Source organism: Oratosquilla oratoria, chromosome 20, assembly GCF_046742065.1.
Source record: "Oratosquilla oratoria isolate Oo_2021 chromosome 20, ASM4674206v1, whole genome shotgun sequence".
Taxonomy (NCBI): Eukaryota; Metazoa; Arthropoda; class Malacostraca; order Stomatopoda; family Squillidae; genus Oratosquilla; species Oratosquilla oratoria.
Genome location: NC_134796.1, coordinates 44,024,261 through 44,046,646, shown reverse-complemented (window position 1 = coordinate 44,046,646; position 22,386 = coordinate 44,024,261). Strand labels below are relative to the sequence as shown.

Genomic DNA, 22,386 nt, shown 5'->3' with positions numbered 1-22,386 from the left:
GTGTCATCCCGTCCAGCGCACAATACCTGTACCTGGGAGCGCCAGTACGCATCACTCCAGCCATACCTGTTCAGCAGCGCATCCAAGACCTCCACCGGTTAGATCAGCGCTTTATCCCCTTTACATGGCTCACCAACAATGCCGCTGGACTATCCATCCATTTGGCAAGAACCATCTATGTTGCCTTCATTCGGTCAGTCATAGACTAACTCTCCCTTGCACAACTTTCCAAGACCTTCTTGGTGCCTTTAGAAAGATTCCAGAACAGAGTGATGCGGTACACTCTTGGATGCCCCACCTCCACTAGAGTAGTAAACATGCGGACCAAACTTAATCTTCCTTTAGTTATTGAAAGAATACACGCTAACATCTTCAGCGTCAAGTGCCTCCACTCACCCCATCTGACCCCGTCGCACCCCGCCCTCCACTGCGTCCCGGCGTCCACACCCTCAGTGTGCTCCACCCTGCAGCGTATTCACATCGAAGTCCCTATGGCCGAGGTTGTTCACGGACCGCCTCCATGGAGGATTCCACAGCCTCGTGTCACCTTCACACCCACTTCAAAGATAGACCCACCGCTCCTCCAGAAACAATTAGCCCTGGAACATCACCTCAATGTCCTCCTCCGTCCCTGCCGCGCACCGTATCTACGTGGACGGGTCCTTACAGACAGACGGTAGCCCGAAGTACGGGCACTCCCGCTGGCTGTTAACCTACCGTGTCAGCGGCGACTGAATGACGTGGTAATGTGTGACTCCTAGTCCGACCTACAGGCCGTCACGTCTTCACAACCCATACACCGCCCCCTCATCCATCACATTTTACAACAGCTAATCACAGCTCAAGAACACTTTCACCATAAGCTTCCCGTGTATTCCCTCCCACATTGGAATCGCTGCCAATGAAAAGGCAGATCTCCTCACCAAAAATGCCTGTTAATGCCACTGCCCGACGATACCACACCCTCTCCCCTCTGCTACAAGATCATACACTCTGCCGCTCTTCCAACCACTCCACCGCATGAATGCACTGCGCGCACAAATCGTATCAATACAACACTATGACCACTTTCGTCTCTCTCTCTCTCTCCCGAGATATCTCAAGCACGGACTCCTCGTTAGGAGACACAATATTGAGACTGCACGGCTCCGCCTGGGTTACAGACCACTGTGGCAAGTCTCTGAGGCGGGAGACGTACCACAGTACTCCAGCTGCAAGCTATGCGACAGTCTCAACGCCAACAGTCTCCCCACTACTGCCTCGAATGTCCCTCAGTAAGACTTATTGCCCCAAAGCCAAGACCTAATACATGTGTGTCACTTTCTCTTAACGTTCAATAATCCGGACCAGCGTTTCTCAACCAGGGTTCCCTGGAACCCTAAGGTTCCGCAAAAGGTCCCTAAGGGTTCCGCGAGAACAAGTGAGATAAGCTAATGCACTTTTGATTTTTTATTTAATTTCATATACGTAATATAATTAAACACGCACGACATATTCTTGGTTATTGTAATAATGTAATATAAACATCATCCTATCTAACCTATTATTACGATGAAAATAAAATGAGAAATATATGGTATGTTTTTTTTTTCAATCTTTCTTTGCGCAAGGGTTCCTTGAGACATACAATTTATTTTATAGGTTACGCAAGGGTACAAAGGTTGATAAACGGTGATCTAGACACTATCCTTATCCTAATTCGATACCCACACTTTGGTGGATGCTAAAGCTAACTCACCTCGATTACCAATATATTTCCCCTTACAGGATGTAATGGAACTGCCTAGCGTGGGCCTTATGGTCTTTCTCCAGTTTTATTTTTTCTTGTGTTCTTATTATTGCCGTACAGCTTCACTGTACGTAGTAACGTGACATACGCGTCACGCACACTATGTATAAATAGAAAGTACCTACTGTACTAGGTTTGTCGTTCTATGAGCATAATAGATTTATATAAACAAAACAAATAAACACACAAACACAAATAAACACACATACACAAATACAATGCACACAAACTTAAGAACATAAGAATGAAGGAGACTGCAAGAGACCATAAGGCCTACACTAGGCAGCTCCGTATCCATCACCACCTGTCATCCCCATCCATAAAGTTGTCTAATCGTTTCTTAAAACAACTGATAGTTTCAGCACTTTCTACATGGTTACTAAGTTCATTCCATTTGTCAACCACCCTATTAGTAAACCAATTCTTGCCAATTTCCTTTTTAAATCTAAATTTGTCCAGTTTATAACCATTACTGGGATACACACAGTTTATAACCATTTCAGGCATACACACAGAAACACGTAGGCAAAGGGTTAATCAAGATGGGTCTAATATTTCGACGTCTATATAGATCTCTTTCCAACTAAACCGAATTACCAGGTGGCAAACTGGATTAACCACATGAAATGACTTATAAACACCAAATGGAGAAAGAGAAATCCACCAAAACACTAGACAGAGTAAAAAGTGGAATTACCATACTCGCCTCAAATGACATTTTTCACCCAATGAAGCACTTCAGATGCAGGGGATGGCAGTAGGTACGGGACATAGAACTGCCAAATGTAGGCCTTATGGTCTCTTGCAGTCTCCTTCATTCTTATGTTGTGCTGTGGTGCTTGATGACTGAGTTAGATTCGCCATTCGACATTGGCACTTGGATTAAGATGCGATCTTGAGTATAATATTGTATAATGAAAATGACCTGTGTTCAGTACCCCCGCAACGTAACCGTAACGCAACGGTAACGTAACGATAAAGAAACGACACCGTAACGTAACTTAATCTTGACGTAACGTAACGTAACACAACCATAACGTAACGTAAAGAACTGAACGACGACACACACCACGACAGCCGTTACTTTTGAAATGAACTACCTCACCTCTGATTGGTAGACGTCGTCGTCTTTGTTGTTCGTATTTGACCAATAGAAAGTCTCACTTCCCGCCTGTCCGATTCCCAGCCTCGCCAGGTCTCAAGGCTTCTTGTTTTTATTACTTCGTTTGAGTAGAAACTATTTCGGTTACGATCTTTTGTTTATCAAATTTGCAAGTGTCAAATTACTCCTTCGCCATAGAGTGAGGAATTGAAGGACGAACTAAAAGAATTTAAACCTAAAATACGAATGTTAGACACATTGTTGAGATGTCTTTAAGTGAGTCTAGAATATTGTAACCCAAGTCGTTCCTACTCAAACCAAATAGCAAAAGTAAATAGCATGTGTGCCGCCACACCTTTAGGCTTGTTTTGGACAAGTAGCTGGAATCATATTTGGCTAAAAGTGTTGGTACGTCCGGTTAAAATATACTTTGCAGCTCGTAGCATAACAGCCCTATCACTCAAAAACGAAGAATTAGTGTACTAGACAATCGTTTGACGATCATCATTGAGTCGTGAACGATCATAGTTAAGCGATAATCGCGCTGAGGAAGACGTACCTTTAGCTAAAGAAAAAACCATACGTCACTGCGTCGAAGGGCTCCCGTGCCATGATTTTCGTTCGTGGTTTCAAAGTGTTTCGTACGGAGGTGACGTAGCCCAGCAGCTCACAACACGTGACCCATGGGTCCCTGGGAGAGCCACGGAAGTACCCGAGGGGGTCCACAAAACGAAAACTAGTGGCAATGAGTGGATGCTTAGCGATAAAAACTTAGTGTTGTAAAGAGGTCACCTGCTCCAGAAAGCCAAAGAAAAACAGCGTTGCTTAAGTCCTGATTACACATTCAAGGTTCTCGTTAAATGTTGTGAATTTAAAAAGCTCGAAGGCGACTTCGTTTAAAGTATTTTTCACTTCTCTTAGGACAATTCAACAATGTGTCTAACATTTGTACAGGTTTTAACTTCTCTCAGTTCGTCATTCACCTTCTCATTATATGACGCAAAGGTGATTTGACATTTGTAGATTCAAAAAATAAAAGACTGTAACCGAAGTCGTTTCTACTCAAACGAACTCGCTTAAGTCGCGTAGGTGTGACAGGGTCTTTAACGATACAAATTAGTTTTGAATAAGGGTCGTCTGCTCAAAGAGACCAAAGGCGAACAGCAATGCATAAAATTATGGGGTGCGCGAGAAGACAAAATCGAATCTAAAGAGATCGTAGTGAAGCTGTCCAACTTTTTTTTTATTTATCTATTTTTTTTTTTTTTTTTTTGGTAAAGCCGGGGCGATTTTTATTCAACTATGAGAATCCCCCACCCCCAACCACTTCCCTTCCCGAGCGAAAAGAGTAAAGACTCCTCTGAAGAGTAAGGTAAGGTAGTCCTTATACAAGAGCGTCATAGAGAGTCCTTTCGTAAATTCCTCATTAAACCACACGAATATGATTATCTAAGTAGTTATTGAACAGTTAGGCCTGACCCAGTTCAAAGTAGTCCGGCCGCTCAAAGCAATTATCCACGTGATTAGTCCGTATGCCCCCACTACTGAAATAATGAATGAATGAACAAACAAAAAACAAACAACAAACAAATAAATGAATAAATAGACATATGAATAGATATGTAGATAATTAGATAAATATATTAATAAACACATAAATTAATAAATTAATAGATAAACAGATTAATAAAGAGACAAGTAAATAAATATATAGACCCATCAATCAAACAATGAACCAACACATAAAGGAAAACTTTAAAAGATCAGCCCAAATGTTCAGCCTGCATAAATGATGATGATGATCATCGTCATTGTTATTGTTACTATTGCTGTTGCTGTTGTTATTACTATAATTATTATCATTTCTATCATTATCATAATTGTTACCATCTTCATCATCATCATCATTATTATTATCATTAGTAGTAGTAGTAGTAGTATTTATGTTGTTGTTGTTTTTCGTTGTTGTTGTTGCTGCTGTTGTTGTTATCATTATTACTGATATAATTATTGTTATTATTATCTGTTAGAATTATTATTATATTTCTTTATATCAAACTTTGTTAAGTTGAGCTGAAGACGTTCCCCCTTCCTATGAAGCAATTAAGTACAGATGTGGAGTACTCGTGCTCTTGCTTGTCCACAGAATCCACAATAACTACACAAACTAAAGTTGGAGTACTTTGATTAATTTTGAAACTTTGTGCTCGTCGCTGCTCAAAGTTAGGTAAATATGTATAAGGCAGTGTCCAGCTTCAAGAAACAAATTTATTTATAAAATCAATGACCCGAGTGGGTTAGAGCGTCGCTACTTGCGGCGGAGGTCGAGGTGACGGCAGCTCGAACCTTGCCGCTAGCGAATTGGACCAAGGGTATGGTTCATTAAATTTCGCGCTACAAACTCCTCTAGAGTAAGAGGCACCGTCCTAGACTCCTGACAGTGGGCAGCTAGCGACGTTAAACCGAATCGATCATCAATAATAGAAATTATCGATCAAAATACTGGAAATTGGTGCTGCCTATGTTTTGGATATACTTGTAGTTTTGGGCCCAGTCACACCAAGCTTACGACCTGTTTCCGACCACCGGCGACCAGGTAGTCGCCGACCAGTTGCAGGTTGTCTTTGGAAATCGTTGGTTGTCGGTAATAAGATAGATAAATAGATAGATCCATAGATAGATAGATATATTACAACACACACTGAATATTCCCCAGTACATAGATTCTCATCGTATCAACCACATTAACTTTATCCATTTCAATTCCTTCCATAGGTTTTGTGTCGCCGACCAATCGCTTGGTCGAAGGTGGTCGGAAACCGGTCGTGAGCTTGGTGTGACTGGGGCTTTAGGTCAGTGATCGGTAATCCTTATAGCCATTTTTTTTTTAAACTTTAATAAAGCATTTTGTGCTGTCGGAGCCGCAATACAAAAATAAAACAAAATAAGTTCAGATTGGGAAAGACATGTCAACAAATCATGATAATTGATAGCTACATATGTTGTACAAATGTACAGTACATGACGCCACGCCCTCGTTCTGATGGTTGCTGATCACTGATCTAGATATTTCAAACAATCTAGAATAAGCGTTAACAATTCATTTAATTAATCAATTAATTAGATGCGGTACCCACAACCTCTCCCCTCTCTTCCCCTCCCTCCCCTCTCCTTCTTCCCCTCTTCCCCCTCTCGTCCTTCTCCCCCTCTTCCCCCTTCTCGTTCTTCTCCCCCTCTTCTCCTCTCCCTCGTTCCCTATCTTCCCCCTTTCCCTCTCACTCCCCTCTCTTCCTATCCCCCCTCTCCCCTCTTCCCCCCTACACCTATCTCTCCATCCTCTTTCTCCTTCTCCCCTCTCCCCTCCCCCTCTCTTCTCTCTCTCTTCGTCACCATCTCCCTTTCCCCCTCCCTTCTAACCATCTCTCCTCCCTTTCTCCCCTTTCCATCTTCTCTCCCCCTTTCCCCTCCCAATTTTCTTTCCCCATTCCCTTTCCCTAGCTACTTTCCTCTCCCATCGTCTTCTTCCCTTCCCCTCTCCCTTTCCCCTCTCTCTTAACCGTCTCTATTCCCCCATCCCTTACCTCTCTCTCCTCCCCATTTCCCCTCCCCATATTCCCTCCCTATTTCCTTTCCCTCCCTACTTCCGCCTCACCTATCCCTCCTCGCCCCCCTAACCCTCCCCCCTAGCCCTCTCCCCTCGCCCTCTCCCCTCGCTCTCTCCCCTCTCCCATTTCCCTCGCCCTCTCCCCTCCTCCACATCTATTTCCCTTCAAGTACTCGTTGGTCCCTCCCCTCTCCTCGCCGCCATCTTGACGAATTGAGATATAACGGTTTTAACCGACGCAACCGTCAAAACGACTGCAAGCGAAGCTTGCTGTCGGGAAGGGGAAGGGGAAGGGGAAGGGGAAGGGGAAGGGAAGGGAAAGGGGAGGGGGAGGGGAAGGGGAGGCGAAAGGGTATAGGGAAGGGGGAAGGGGATAGGGAAGGGGAAGGGGAAGAGGAAGGGGAGGGGGAACGGGAGAGGATAGGGGAGGGGAAAGGGGAGGGGAAAGGGAAGGGGGAAGGGGAAGAGGAAGGGAAGGGGAAGAGGAAGGGGATGGGCAAGGGGAAGAGGCGGGAAGAGGAAAGAGCGGGAAGGGGAAAGGGATGGAAAAGGGGTTAAGCAAGGGCAAGGGGAAGGGGAAGGAGAGGGGGAGGGGGAAGAGGATGGGGGAAGGGGAAGAGGATGGGGGAAGAGGATAGGGTAAGGGAAAAGGGGATGGAGAATGGGATGGGGAAGGGGATAGGGAGGGGGAAGGGGAAGGGAAACGGGGAAGAGGAAGTAGAAGGGGAAGGCGAAAGGGGAAGGGGAAAGGGTGACGATAAGGCCTGGCTATTGGGGAAAGGCGTGGAGCAGAGGGGAGATGAGGGCAAAAGTAGAACTAGGAAGAGGGACTTAGGGGAATGGGGAGGAAGGGACGGGAAGGGGACAGAAAATGACAGAGAAGGAGGAAGAAGAAGATTATGGAAAAGGTGAGTATTTGTATGTCCTTAGAATCAGATTTTCTCTCTCTCTCTCTCTCTCTCTCTCTCTTTCTTTTAAGAAAATATACATTTCACAACACAAACTAACACATTAGGTACCTTAATCATACACGTGGGCATTAGACTCAGCCAATTTCGTTTACTTACACAGAACCATAAAAGCCCCGTCTATGCACAATCACCCTCCCCAGCATATTTGATAATTACCTTTTCCTGCCACGGTAGACTTGTGTCTGATCTACCATTGGAATATAAAAAGTTCATAAGACGAATGGAGAAAGCAATAGTTGAAATAGATTTAGCCCTGATCTTAAACATATGTCTAAAAGAAATTTTACCGACAAAATATACTGATATATATATATATATATATATATATATATATATATATATATATATATATATATATATATATATGTATATATATATGTAGTCGGTATTTATATACAGTATTTCTCACTGTCCTATGCCAGTTAATTTCCATACCAACCCTTTACTTTCCTACCTACATTTCGTTCCAGCTTAGCGAAGATATATAATAACATAAGAATATAACAACCGGTGGCATAACAGCCTCAGTGTAATTCACAAACACAATGAAGAAAATGAACGAAGATCATTAAATTCGACAAAATATAACTGCCAACTCCATGATTCCCTGCCTCCACCCCCTTCCTCCCGTCCCCTCCCCATCGTCGTCTGGCACTGAGAGCAATCTGCCGACTTAGTCGAGCTTTAGCTCACAAAGGCGAAGCACGCGTACTGTCGAGTAAGTCTGCGAACTTCTTCACCGCTCTCTCTCTGAGCGTGTGTGTGTATGGTTGTGTGTGCGTGGATTTGTGTGTAAGCGTGGAAACGCATGGTCGAGAAGGGCACAAGCCCCACGATGTTTTGGTATTAGATATACATGATAAATAAGAAAGGAAAATTTTCTGAAACAAGTGAATAACGTTTTCTATGGAGTTTGGATACTTTGGCAAGTTGGGATTTTTATTTATAATTGTTTTCATGTTATTTTGATAAAAAGGAAACTGGATTCGATTCAGGTAATTTTAGTTCTTGAGATTAATTTGAAATTAGGGAAATCTATATTAGAATATGTTTTCTGTCCTTTAGTGAAAATACGCTCGACTATGAAGAAGCTTTTACAACGACATGACGTCACAGAACATTTGAAAAATATCTAAATTTGTAAATCTTTACATAAACTCACATTTCACGTAATTTTCGGCTTATTCATGAACATATGTTGTATTATGTGACTCGAAAATTCTTCAAATAAACTCCAACGCAATGGAATAAAAATCATAACCGTGAAAAAAACTGTTAGGAAACTTTCCCGAAGCCTATAAATTATTGACAATATGTAATGGATTCGCAAGGTTTTGTAATAGGTTTCATAAATCGACTGAATCCTGTGTCTGAAACAGTGGCATGTACCCAATGAACTTCAACATGAGCTTCAGATGTGGAATTGTTTTGATATTTTTCAGCGACACAAAAATTAATACCTTCCCCTGGAAACGACATGACGTCATCGTTTTGTTGGAACGGAACATTTATTTATGAAACTATTAGAATAAATCGAACAGTTCTGATATAACACTCAAAACCACCAAAGCCATTGATCATATGGACATAGTTGTTGAATTGTATATCTTAATTGTTTTTCTTATTTGTATGGAATCCGTTGAGACGTTTTTGATGTACCACTTTTGTTCTATAATAGATTGTCTCCAAGGTAATGTAAACAAACTATAATATATGAAACATGACACTGTAAGAAAACATACAATATACGCCATGAACAAGGGAAGATAAAAAAGAAAAAGAAAAAAGGGAATATATAGTCTTCCCAAAAACAGAACTTAGCCTCTTCGACCAAGTGATGGATGTCATTTGTGGATTTTATTCTGATTAATTCCAGATCATTTCTGTCCAAAGTAAGTAGTTCTGCACCGTCATGTAACTAGATGCCTTATCATACTGGGCTATTTTTCCTCCGACTTTCGGGAAGAAACCTGATGTGGCGGAGGAAATCATTTCCTCCACCATATGAAATGACATTTTATGTAAATTGTTGAAAAAACAAAATATTTTGCCATAGTGATTTTACGGCGGGAGAAGTGATGGAGGTGGGCGGTACCGCCGATTAATCGGAGGTTGAAGGAAAAATAGTCCATTGTGATAACCCCTTATCTATAGCTTTGTGATTATAATCAGAAACTTCTTATTTTCAAGGATTTATTTGACTTGTTTCTCAACTTCATCAAAAACAAAGAAAACAAACAATCTTGACATAGAGTACTACCTATAACTTTTAACATTAAACATACTGTATATGAGTATATACATAATGTATGCACACACACACATACACACACACACACACACACACGCACGCACACACACACACACACACACACACACACACACACACACACACACACACACACACACACACACACACACACACACATATATACAGTATATATATATATATATAATATATATATAATATATATGTATATATATACATATGTGTATATATATATATATACATATCATATATATATATATATATATATATCATTTATATATATACATATATAACGTAAGTGGGAATAGGAAACAGGAGTGTTAGTCATGAATAAACTCAGACTAAGACTCCTGTGTTTCCTACTCCCACTTACGTCAACCTGTCAGAATGTCTCAACACACATATATATATATATATATATATATATATATATATATATAATATATATATATATATTTTATATATATATATATATATATATTATATATATATGTATGTATATATATAAAACGAAAACAAACAGTTTCATAACACCCTTCAACATAGGGACGCCCTTTAAAGGCTTTATCCTAGCTGATGCTAGACGCATATATTCATCACCAGCAGCTGTAGATATACTATGCTATCACCAAATGGAGAGTTCCATGCGACCCGGAGACTGCCCCTTGAGGCTCTGTCACACTGGGCTATTTTTCCTCCGAATGTTGGAGCAAATTTGCTGGAGGAAAATAATTTTCCTCCAGCATAATATCAAATGACATTCTACGTAAATTGTTGAAAAACAAAATAGTTTCCCATAGTGAGTTTACGGCGGAAAAAGTTCTGGAAGTAGTCGGTACCGCCGATTAATCGGAGGTTGGAGGGAAAATAACGCCGTTAGCTGAATAAAAATGCCTGGCGACAGCCGGGGACATAATGTGGCTTTACTTTGGTGAAGAATCTAGAGGCATCTGGCTTTCCTCTCTAGATAGTGCACACACACTCCAGCGGTGTGTGTTTACACTGGCCCAACGTCTATTACGCCAAGCATTAAACAGAACTGTCTGTCTCTCTCTCTCTCTCTCTTTCGCCCCTCTCTCCCTCTCTCTCTCCCCTATCTTTCCCCCCCTCTCTCTCTCTCTCTCTTTCTCTCTCTCTCTCTCCCCTCTCTTTCTCTCTCACTCACTCTCCCCCTTTCTATCTCTCTCTCTCTCTCTCTCTCATCTAGTAGGTAGAGCCATTCTGCAAGGTCTTATTTCTCCATATTTAGATTAAGTTGTACATACACTTTGTGTACGTGAATGTGTGCGTGCGCACATGTATGCATCATGTGTGTTTATAGATTTGTTTGCCTGAATGTATTTACCAAGATGTGGGAATTAGGAAAGACCAAACTTTACTCTTGTATTGTCGCATTTATCTGCGTAAATTAAACCCTTAGGACAGAGGTGGGCAACATTTGGCACGCGTGCAAAATTCGGCACGCTAACGACTTTTTTCCGCACGCAAAACCCAGATTTCTACTTAAAAAATAAAATAAAATGAATAAATAAATAAATAAATGAATAAGATAAATAAACAAATAAATAAGTAAATAGAATAAATAACTAAATAATATAAAATAAAATAAATTTCGAACTTCTTTTGTACTATATGACCACTGGTCCGCATATTGCGCTGGGCGGCGTATTGGGGCCTTGCGAGAATTTTTTTGTATTAAGGATTTAGTTGATTTGGCACTCACACTTAAAAAGGTTCCCCACCCCAATTTACAAAAGGGAATATTTTATTCCATGTTCACTTGTCAGCTATCTTCCTGTCCCTGTGTTCTAAGACTACCTTTATGACTGTGTGTTCGAGTGTGTGCGTGTGTTGTTTGTGTGTAATCATGTGTACATTGGTTCTGTTTTCTCTTCTATGTACGTAAATATGTGTACATCTGCGCGCGCATGCTTCTGTCCGTGTGGGCGTGGCTGTGTATGTATATCTGTATACAGTTTACCATACGAAGAGAGGTTTAGGCACCTTCACTTACAATCTCTGGAAAGACGAAGAGGGCATGGTGATCTGATAGAGGTATTCAAATAGGTCAAGGGTTTTAACAAAGGTGATGCGCTCAAGGTCATCATATTAAGACAGCAGGACAGGATTCGTAGTAATGGGTTTAAATTGGACAAATCTAGGTTTAAAAAGGAAATAGGCATGAACTAGTTTATCAATAGAGTGGTTAACGAATGAAATAGACTTAATAACCAAATAGTGAACGCTGAAATAAAAAGGATAGTAATTATTGTTAACAAAGTATTTTGAGATGATTTAGTCAAATCATTTTAGATGGGCTACAGTATCCTTGTATAAGGCGATATTAACACAATCTGTCTGAACCGCGCAGAAACCGCGGCAGTACCGCATAATCAAGGAAAACCTGCGCGGTTGTGTGTGAACGCCTCATTTGACTGCCATTGTAATTGAACCGCGGTTCAAGCCACTATCGTGAACAGGACCTATAAGACTTCATGGTTGTTGTTGTTGTTGTTGTTGTTGTTGGTGTTGTTGTTGTTGTTGTTGTTGTTCTTCTTCTTCTTCTTCTTCTTCTTCTTCTTCTTCTTCTTCTTCTTCCCTGGACTGTCTGGCCGAGCAGTCCCGTCTCCCTGAGGACCGCAACAGTTTGAACGGAATTTTCCTACAAATCCTTTATAAAGAGTATATTGTGTTGTTGGTATGCGTCATAGTGTAACATGTAGTCTTCCATAACGTGTTATATAGTATGGGGTAAAGTGGTACACCCTGTACAGTTATCTGTAATGCGGTCATTCAGCTTCCTCTTCTGGTAACTTTAGAAGAGGTGGATGATGTGGCTGCAGCGCGGTCTGGGGCAAGTGAGTTCTGTCCTCTCAGGGCAGAGAGGATTCGGAGAGAGGGATTTGTTGGTCATTCACGAGAGAAATGAACCCCAAATCGAAAGGAAATGAAACAGAGTATATGCAGATACGTATCGTGACAAAGCACATTGTCCTCACGACCTCTGGAGAAAGATGAGTAACGAAATCACATTTTAGCCAAATTACATTTTGACCTGTAACTAATACAAGAGGAGTAAAAGGAAATACATATTTTCGTAATTATTTTGGAAGTTTTTAATGGCTTCCATGATCTGTTCTGAATCAGAGAGCCGACATAATTATTTCAAGTGTTGTATTACAGTGTTATACACAGCACGTGCCTGTGTGAATATTTGTCCAATGGCTTTCTGTTTTTCTTTTGTAAATAATCATCATTTTATTGTGTTTTCATTCCGTGTGAAAATGTCCGCTTGTGTGCATATATGCGCGCTCGTGACGTCATTCGGAAAAGCGTGCTGGTCTTGCCTTCGCTTGGTTGTGGGTTCGAGTCCCACACTCCTCTCCGATTCCCAGCAGGGCAAAGATGACCGCTTCGGCTGCAGCTACTCAGCGTCTCCTGGCGTAGACACCTCACCACCACGAATGTATGTATGCAATATGCGTGCGTGTATGTGTACCCGTGTATGTGTGCTTGTATGTGGGTGAGTGTGTCTATGTGGGCGTACGTGGGCGAGTGTGTCTATGTGGGCGTATGTGGGCGAGTGTGTCTATGTGGGCGTATGTGGGCGAGTGTGTCTATGTGGGCGTATGTGGGCGAGTGTGTCTATGTGGGCGTATGTGGGCGAGTGTGTCTATGTGGGCGTATGTGGGCGAGTGTGTCTATGTGGGCGTATGTGGGCGAGTGTGTCTATGTGGGCGTATGTGGGCGAGTGTGTCTATGTGTGTCTATGTGGGCGTGAGTTTGCAACCCACAAAGCCATTCTACGTTTGGACAGCCGGGGTCAGAAGTCTACTTCAGTTTACACGTGCAGAGGAATGGTCTGAAGCAATCTATCAATAGTCAAAGTAGACACCACGTGAAGATGGAACCTTCATTAAACGTAAAACGTTTCATTTGTTGAAACTTACAAATACACTGTATACTCGAAAAAGTGTTTTGGATCTTTCATAAAGGGCGATGCAGGTATGACCTGTCATCCAGTAGGAGCTAAGAAAAGAGGGAAGGAGGGAGGGAGGGAGGGGTGGTGAATGTGTGTGGAGTATGTGGGGATGAAATGGGTGGGAGTGGAATTATGCCTTTTGACTTTGGCTACCTCCCTTGCAAGGGGGAAAAAGCCGTTGATATATGTATGTAATAGATATTTCATTCCTACATGGTGTCTCCTCTAAATATTCTCTCAGCAACTGTCATGTTGAATAAAATGATCGGTCTCGTGAGGCCAGACCTAATGAAGAGATTCGCTTTTGTTTGCGTTGGAAGAAAACCTGACATCTGGAGACCTTTTAGTTTACAGTAAATCCAGATTCCAGAAATAATTTGATAAATAATCAAACATTAAATGAGTTATCAGATAAACAAATTAATGAATGGATAGATGAATAGATATTTAAATAGATAAATAAATTTATCAATAAATTAATAAAAATTATATGAATAGTTAGAATAAACGAATAAATATATAAATAAACTAATAAATAAATTTGAGTGAATAAATGAACGAATAAAACAATAAATGAAAAGGCACTAAACAAATGAATAGATAAATAACAGATGAACACAAAGATAAATAATGAATAAACGAATGAATGAATTAGATCAATCAATAGATAGATACATATATAAGAATTGAAAATATGAATCATGTTACGCAATTTTCCACCAAAATTTTGAACTGGAGTACCTTCAATCTAACGTGAGAAAAATTGACCCATTATTTATATATATATATGTATATATATATATATATATATATATATATATATATGTATATATATATATATATATATATATATGTATATACATATATATATACATATATATACATATATATATATGTATATACATATATATACAAATATATATATATATATATACATATATATATGTATATATATGTATATATGCATATATGTATATATATATATATGTATATATATATATGTGTGTATATATATATATGTATATATATATATATATATATATATATATATATATATATATATATATATTTGCGACAAAACCACGGGTGATATTGTAACGAAATGACAGTAAGATCTTTTGTATATTACATCTTCAGACAATATATACGAAAGATCTTATTATCATTTCCTTATCATTTCTCCTGTGGGTTTGTGATTGTTGCTGTTGTTGCTGTTGCTGTCGTTGTTGTTGTTGTTTTTGTTTTTGTTGTTGTTGTTACTGTCATCTTAATTTTCTATTCATTATTCTAATTTTTACGAGGAACTCATCCTTCCCTTGTAAAAAAAATCATCTGGTGCCAGTTCGAGGCCTTAAGAGAGTTCAGATAAATAAATAAATAAATACAAAAACTTGTATTCTTTTTTCTGTAGACCAGGACATGTACTGGCTGATCAATATTACATCAAACATGTCAGGGGAAAAGAAAACAGCAGTCAAAAAATAAAAACCTAGTGAGGTTTTTCAAACAAAAGTTCTAGATATTGAGTAAAGATACAGTACTGTTCATATGTGTATGCAGGGCGTGGCAATCTTTCCCTTGTGATAACCACTCGCAGCATTGATGACCGGATGTTCAGGGCCTTACCAATGAAGATAAGGTCAGGCCGTCCGTTGGTGCGCATTCGTTGACAGATGCAGCGTTGTACTGTGCTGTGGGTGGGAGCCAAGAGATTTGACTTTACTAAGTCAAGTCCCTTGGGGGTTTAGATTGAGAGGGATGGTGTCAGGTTAGTGAGGAGGGTCAATACTACCCCTCCCCCCTCCTCCCATGCGAATTGACCTGTAGTGAACACTAAATTATTTCCTACATGTTGTTTGCTTTGATTAGTGGGTAACCGCACCCTCGTTTAGATTTGTATCACTGGGTCGGTGCAATGGAGGGCTGCATATTTTATCACTTCACTAACAGTAGGTTCCTCAAGTCTAGTGGGGCGAGATCAACAGACTGACCTTAGGCTGCTGCTGTAAGCGCCATTGTCCCCGAGGAGCAGGAGTTCGCAGACACATGTGTCCGACACAGTTGCTTAAACTCGTGTGTGCGTGTGCGTGTGTGTGTGTGTGTGTGTGTGTGTGTGTGTGAGTCTGTGAGTATGTGTGTGTGTAAGTTTGTGTGTATATGTGTGTGTTTGTGTGTGGTGTTTGTGTAAGTGTAACTTTATCATATAAGAACATATAACTTAGATTTACACATCATGCATAAATACAAAAGCACACACGCACATTTACATACACACACACCTACACACACATGCGCACGGGTCCAGGCTCACAGAAATGTACTTGGAATCAGATAGCTAATTTCTAGAACTCAACGATCAATGAAAAGAAAAGAAACTGGAGAAAATAAAAATTCTATAAAACAATCGTTAGGATTCCCTAATTATCACGGTGGACCTCGGCTGCTTCTAGTAAGACCCATCTATGATATATATATATTTATATACATATATATATATATATATATATATATATATATATATATATATATATATATATATATATATGTGTGTGTGTGTGTGTGTGTGTGTGTGTGTGTGTGTGTGTATAACTTCTTTTTTAAGCTTCGTCCTAAAAAAATTGTCTTTGTCAATGGTTTATGGTAATTTGTTTAGCTTGACCTTGTTTTTTTGAAAGTATATACATTTTAACATTTTTATGCCACCCTGGCTGATTATAACACTTGACTGTACCGTAATATTTTCTCCGATTTTCTGGTTATATTACCGACAAACTTTAATAATTTTTATTTATTTTCAGTGTATGAAAGTGTCCGGTAGGATCTTGCTTGGCACCATCTGTCTGGGCATCGCGACTGCGGAGTGCCACAATACCACCTGACACCCGCTTCCACTCATCTCCACGTCAAGTTAACCTGCTGATTTTGACATAATTTCCCAAAGAAATACATAATTAGGAAAACTCACATCAAACGGGACTCTGAACAGTGAAGTTATTCATTGCAAAGAAAAAAAAAAAAAAGAAAAGAAAAAAAAATCAAGTGGATGTAATGACTTCGTGCAACCTTAGAAAAATATGATATTTCGTGCTGGACTCCATGGTCTCGAGTTCTTTACGTTTCGCTCCTTATAAGGAAGTCCTGTTGTAAGTATCTGTGCACCCGAAAACGACGTCATCGTTATGAACTGAAGTCTACCGGCGATTCTATCCTTGTGGACAATCTCGTGCTGTCGTAGTCGACAACATAGATAAAGCATTGCGTGGTATTTATACAGTTCAATTCTCCATTTCGTGAGGGTCACCCTTCATATTTCATTCGTAGAGAAAATATATTTCTATTCTCATTTCATGATCTAAATTGATACGTGAGTTTGTGGAGTACCATACGAGGAGATACAAGATTGATAAGAAACATTTATGAATATAGAAAAAGCTAAAGTATACAGAGTTCAGCACTCTTAGAGGCCTAAATATTCACATACCATTAAGACCAACACCACATATCAAGTACAGACAATATTCGCCTCTAGAGAAGCAGAATTGGACTTATCACACAAAACGCCACAGAATTGGACCTATCACACAAAGTGCCAGAATTGTAAATTAATGAAAATACGGCCATTGCTTTGGTACCGCAGTGAAATAGTACCAAGATATTAAACTTACCAACACTAGAAATCCCTAAGGAAGGTGGTGAGTTGACTACGCCAGGAGGTGCTGAATAGCTCTATTATGCGCTTTAGGGACTGTTGGGGGGCATGCAACGAGCAGTCCCTGCTGAGAAACGGAGAGGAGTGCGGGATTCGAACACACAACTAAGCCAATGCGAGACCAGCACGCTTCCGATGACGCCAACAAAAATCCGTGAATTCGATTGAAATCTAAGAAATTTTACGCGATTCCGATTTTTCACTCTTTGAATATTTTCCTATTCTCATACATTCAGTCAATATATTCCCGATCGGGAAATTTGAAGAAAAAAAAACATAGCCTTTGCAAGTATGTATGCCACAGACCGCATTCACACTAGTATAGTTTCTTTGACCTCTGAAGACACAAGGCCAAACAATTTCACCTTTAATGAAATTAAACCATCGAAGACCACAGACGACCACACCTACACTGAAAAAGCCTACACGAGAAGATTAAGGAAAAGTAAAACAAGCCTTGCCAAGCCCAAGAAAGGCAGTTTCACGAGCAGTATGACCCAGTTTAAGAATACTAATGAGACGACAGAATCCCACAACGATATTCCTTCGCTCATCTCCAATTCACACACACTCCAAACTCTCCACAAAAGCACCAGAACTTTAAGTCCAAGACCATCTCCTCCTAGGATGACCTTAACCATGAGGAGCATGAGGAGGAGAAGCACCCAGGACAGCATACGCAGCAGCCGCGTCAGCATAATCAAGCCGAGCAGCATAAGCATCTCCAGCGACCCGGCGAGTTTGCTGAAGAATGAGAAAAGAGCTTTGAAGACACGTCCGGGACATGGCGTCTTTCTTTGGCCTTCGGTCCTCAGGGGATTAGGGCGAGCGGCTACAAGGGACAACAATGCCAACAACAACAACAACAACAAAAACAACAACAACAACACTACCTGCAGTGACATCAACAACAGCAACAGTCTTGCTCACGAGCCGGGAGAGAGTGGTGACAACGGCAGTGTTTGTCGTCAGGGTGATGTCAACCCAGTACACCTTCATTCAGGTAGGATTCTTCCTTACACAGAGTCTGATCGAAGCTCGAACTGTGACGCCATCGGCCATGTTTGTAGTAGTGACGTCGTCAATGACGTCATCAGTGAGGTTAGAAAGGATCGAAGTACCAACGGTAAACAACAGAAAGCCGGCAGTCACATTTCCGTTCCTGTTGACAGCAATGACCGCATCAATAACAACAAAACTAATAACGGTCCTTTTAATGGTTCAGAGTTTATGGAATTAGGAAGAAATTTTAAGCGAATTAGAAGTCTGGGAAGAAATGAAAACGATAACGAGAGAAGTAATGGTGAGATTGTCCACAGTGATTTTGTCGACGTCACAGGACGTCCTGACCAAAATAAGAACAAAACTCTTAAGAATAACAAAAGTTGCAGAAATATCAGCATGAACAACATAAACAGTTCTTGGGGTGTCTTCTACATGAAGAACAAGAAGAATAAGAACATCATTAGCCACAAGAACACGAAGAACAGGGGCAGGCTTGCAGGCAATAACATTAGGAAAGGAGACATCAGATTACACAACAGTGTAGTGATGTGCATTTCAGACAAAAACGTCGACCACAGAAAGACAACCTGCATTTCAGACAAAAACACTGATTACTGTAACACAGCCACATCTAGTAAACCTAGAATTAAACGTCCACTTTACATTTTCAGAACCCACAGAAGTATTCGTATTAATAAAAACGCAAGAACAAACCAGAACAAACACAGAAAATCTTACGCAGATGAAAATTACTTAAACACCATCAAGTATGACGTGGATAAAACTCGTGGTAAAATGAATCAGACAAACACTGTACTAATGGATAACTGTTACAGTAAAAACAGTGTGAACGTCAGTGATATGTGTGCGTCGTCTCGCTGTGCTTTAGGGACTGCCATCAGGAACGAAACAGGAAAACATAAGACACACGAAGAGTGCAATGAATCCGAGTACCGTTCAAACGAAGGCAACAGAGACCCCTTCGGTGTTTATCGTGAAATCAGAAATAACAAAAACATTGATCCTAGTTATTGCAAGGAAGGGGTAGATGGTGTAGGTGTGCGTGATCAAGATACAAGACAGAACGAATCAGGCATTGATACGAACGCAGATGACATAACAGGAGCTTCTTTTGGAAAGGGGAAGCAATCGTTTTATGTGGCGCTGTTGGGTACTCGACCTGAAGACACAGATATGACAAGCAATGATACTAATTCTTATGTGGTCCCTGGAAGGCAATCATCATCATCATCTTCATCATTATCATCATCATCCCGTGAAGAAGAAACTCGCAAAGAAGGAAGAAAAGGAAGAAATTTAGAACGACGAGCCCATAAAGACCATACGGAGTTCGAGGTCAGTGTCCTTGGTCGCGCGGCTTCCAAGGCTCTTGGGTCGTCCAGGAACAACATCAGGACGTTAGTACCGCGTCTGCTGACAACATTTATACTTGTGCATCTTCTAGCGTCTGTCCTCGGGGTGGGTAAGTACTTTCTCTCATCTTTGTACGCTCAGGCTTATTTCCATAATTACGAAAATGGTCACACACACAATGAAACATTGTTCCCGAGCCCTGAAAAGATGTATGTTTATGTAGGATGCATGTTAACATATACTAAACCAACAGACATATGTACTTCTATTTTCTTGTGCATATAAACAAGAATACAAACGCACACGCACGCGCACATGCACATAAAATGCACACAGATACACACGAGCACACACACACAGACACACACACACACACGGACATATGTACTTCCATTTTCTTGTGCATATAAACAAGAATACAAACGCACACGCACGCGCACATGCACATAAAACGCACACAGATACACACGATCACACAAACACACACACAAAGATTTATAATCCCGTACACGTACAAACACATAAACATACACGAGCACACAAACATACAAGAAAATACACAAACTCAGACAAACACAGATAAACAAACAAATACATATACAAACAAACAAACAAACAAACACACACAGAAACACATACACACACGCGCGATCTTCTAAGTTCATTCTCACATGTGAGAAGTGAAACCAATTCTCATTGCAAACACACGCGCGCACGCAAACACTCAAGACGCAAACATACAATCACACACGAATACAAAACACACATAAACACACATAAACACACACACACACACACACACACACACACACACACACACACACACACACACACACACACACACACACAGTAGTAGGGTTCACGGCCGCTACTACGGCGGTCCGGGTTCGAATCCCGCCCGGGACTGAAATAATTTCAGTATCACTGTGCTGCGAGTTGTTACTCCAGCTCTCGTGGGAGGGGAGTTGTGTGTGTGTGTGTGTGTGTGTGTGTGTGTGTGTGTGTGTGTGTGTGTGTGTGTGTGTGTGTGTGTGTGTGTGTGTGTGCGTGTAAGGTCACAACATTACCTATTGATCGGTCATATATATGAGCTCTGAGCTCTCTTTCGGGAAAGAAATAGCTACCGATCAAGAGTCCAACACGTGATCCAAGACCATGGTGAATCACACACACATGCAGGTGTTAACTGAGCCAAGTTCGGTCCCAGCCATGGTGATTCACCATGGCCTTGGATCACGTGTTGGACTCGTAATTGACAGGTATTACCCTCCCGGAAGAGAGCTCAGAGCTCATTTATGACCGAGCTATGGGTAATGTTGTGACCTTACACCCTCACACACACACACCCAACTCCCCGCCCACGAGAGTTGGAGTAACGACTCGCAGCGCAGCGATACTGAAATTATTTCAGCCCTGGGCGGGATTCGATTCGAACCCGGACAGCCGTATTGGCGGCAGGGAACTCTAACCAGTGTGTGTGTGTGTGTGTGTGTGTGTGTGTGTGTGTGTGTGTGTGTGTGTGTGTGTGTGTGTGTGTGTGTGTGTGTGTGTGTGTGTGCGTGCGCAAACGTTTTTCATTTATTGCGATATCCCGACGGTATAAATCATTCTAAAGAGTGTTAGTTTTCGTTAAAAGCCAACTCGTTTTAGGAAAAAGTTGAACGTGAATTTCTGAACAAGTGGTTGTTGTATTATAAAAAAAAAAGAATGAATATTTAGCGTCTTAACATGGTGGCACACCAGACATTTGTCGCTAGCATGTTATTTGCTTTTGCAATTTCGAGTAGAAATGGCTTTGGTTATGATCTTTTGTTTTTCAAAATTCCAGATATCAAATTACTCTTGCGTTATATAGTGAGAAGCTGAATGACAAAGGAAATTTAAACTTATACGATGTTGAGGTGTTTTTACGAAAGTCTAGGATGTTCTAACCGAAGTCGTTTCTACTCAATCGACAATCGAAGTAGCAGAAACAAGTAGCATACTATCCTAGTGTGCCGTCACCTTTACTCCTTGCGGTATTGCTTGGGAGAAATTGTCTATCAAGTCTGCAAGCAGAACATAATGCATGATAATTGCTCACTTAAGGAATGGAACATTTTATGCATAAACTTTCGTGCCTGTTTCCATAAAGAAATTGTTTTGTATACAGTCTCAAGTGCAAAGACATATAGGAAAACCTTGCCCACTTACCCACACATGTAAAAATGTAATTACACATGTGCACACACGCACACGCGCGTGCGAACGCACACACACACACACACACTCACACACACACGCACACACACACACAACTCAATGGCGCAGTGGCAGCGTTCGTGGCCGACACTACGGCGGTCCGGGTTCGAATCGCACCCAGTGTTGAAATAATTTCAGTGTCGCTGCGCTGCCAGTTGTTACTCCATCTCTCGTAGGCGGAGAGTTGGGTGGGCGGGTGTGCGTGTATTACCCACAGATCGGTCGTATATGATCTCTGAGCCCTTTTCCGGGAGGGAAATAGCTAACGATCACGAGTCCAACACATGATCCAAGACCATGGTGAATCACTCTCACACACACACACACACACACACACACA

At 40.9% G+C, this 22,386-nt stretch overlaps 1 protein-coding gene across 1 annotated transcript in view; it reads left to right on the top strand.

Moving 5' to 3' along the window:
• Positions 1 to 8,153: 8,153 nt before the first annotated feature.
• Positions 8,154 to 22,386, top strand: part of LOC143036508 (uncharacterized) — a 156,897-nt gene continuing 142,664 nt past the window's right edge. Inside the window, exons 1-2 of the mRNA XM_076203943.1 lie at positions 8,154 to 8,184; positions 16,516 to 19,914. Coding sequence (XP_076060058.1) covers positions 17,718 to 19,914 — 2,197 coding nt within the window. The 5' untranslated portion in view covers positions 8,154 to 8,184; positions 16,516 to 17,717. The remainder of the gene's footprint in view (positions 8,185 to 16,515; positions 19,915 to 22,386) is intronic.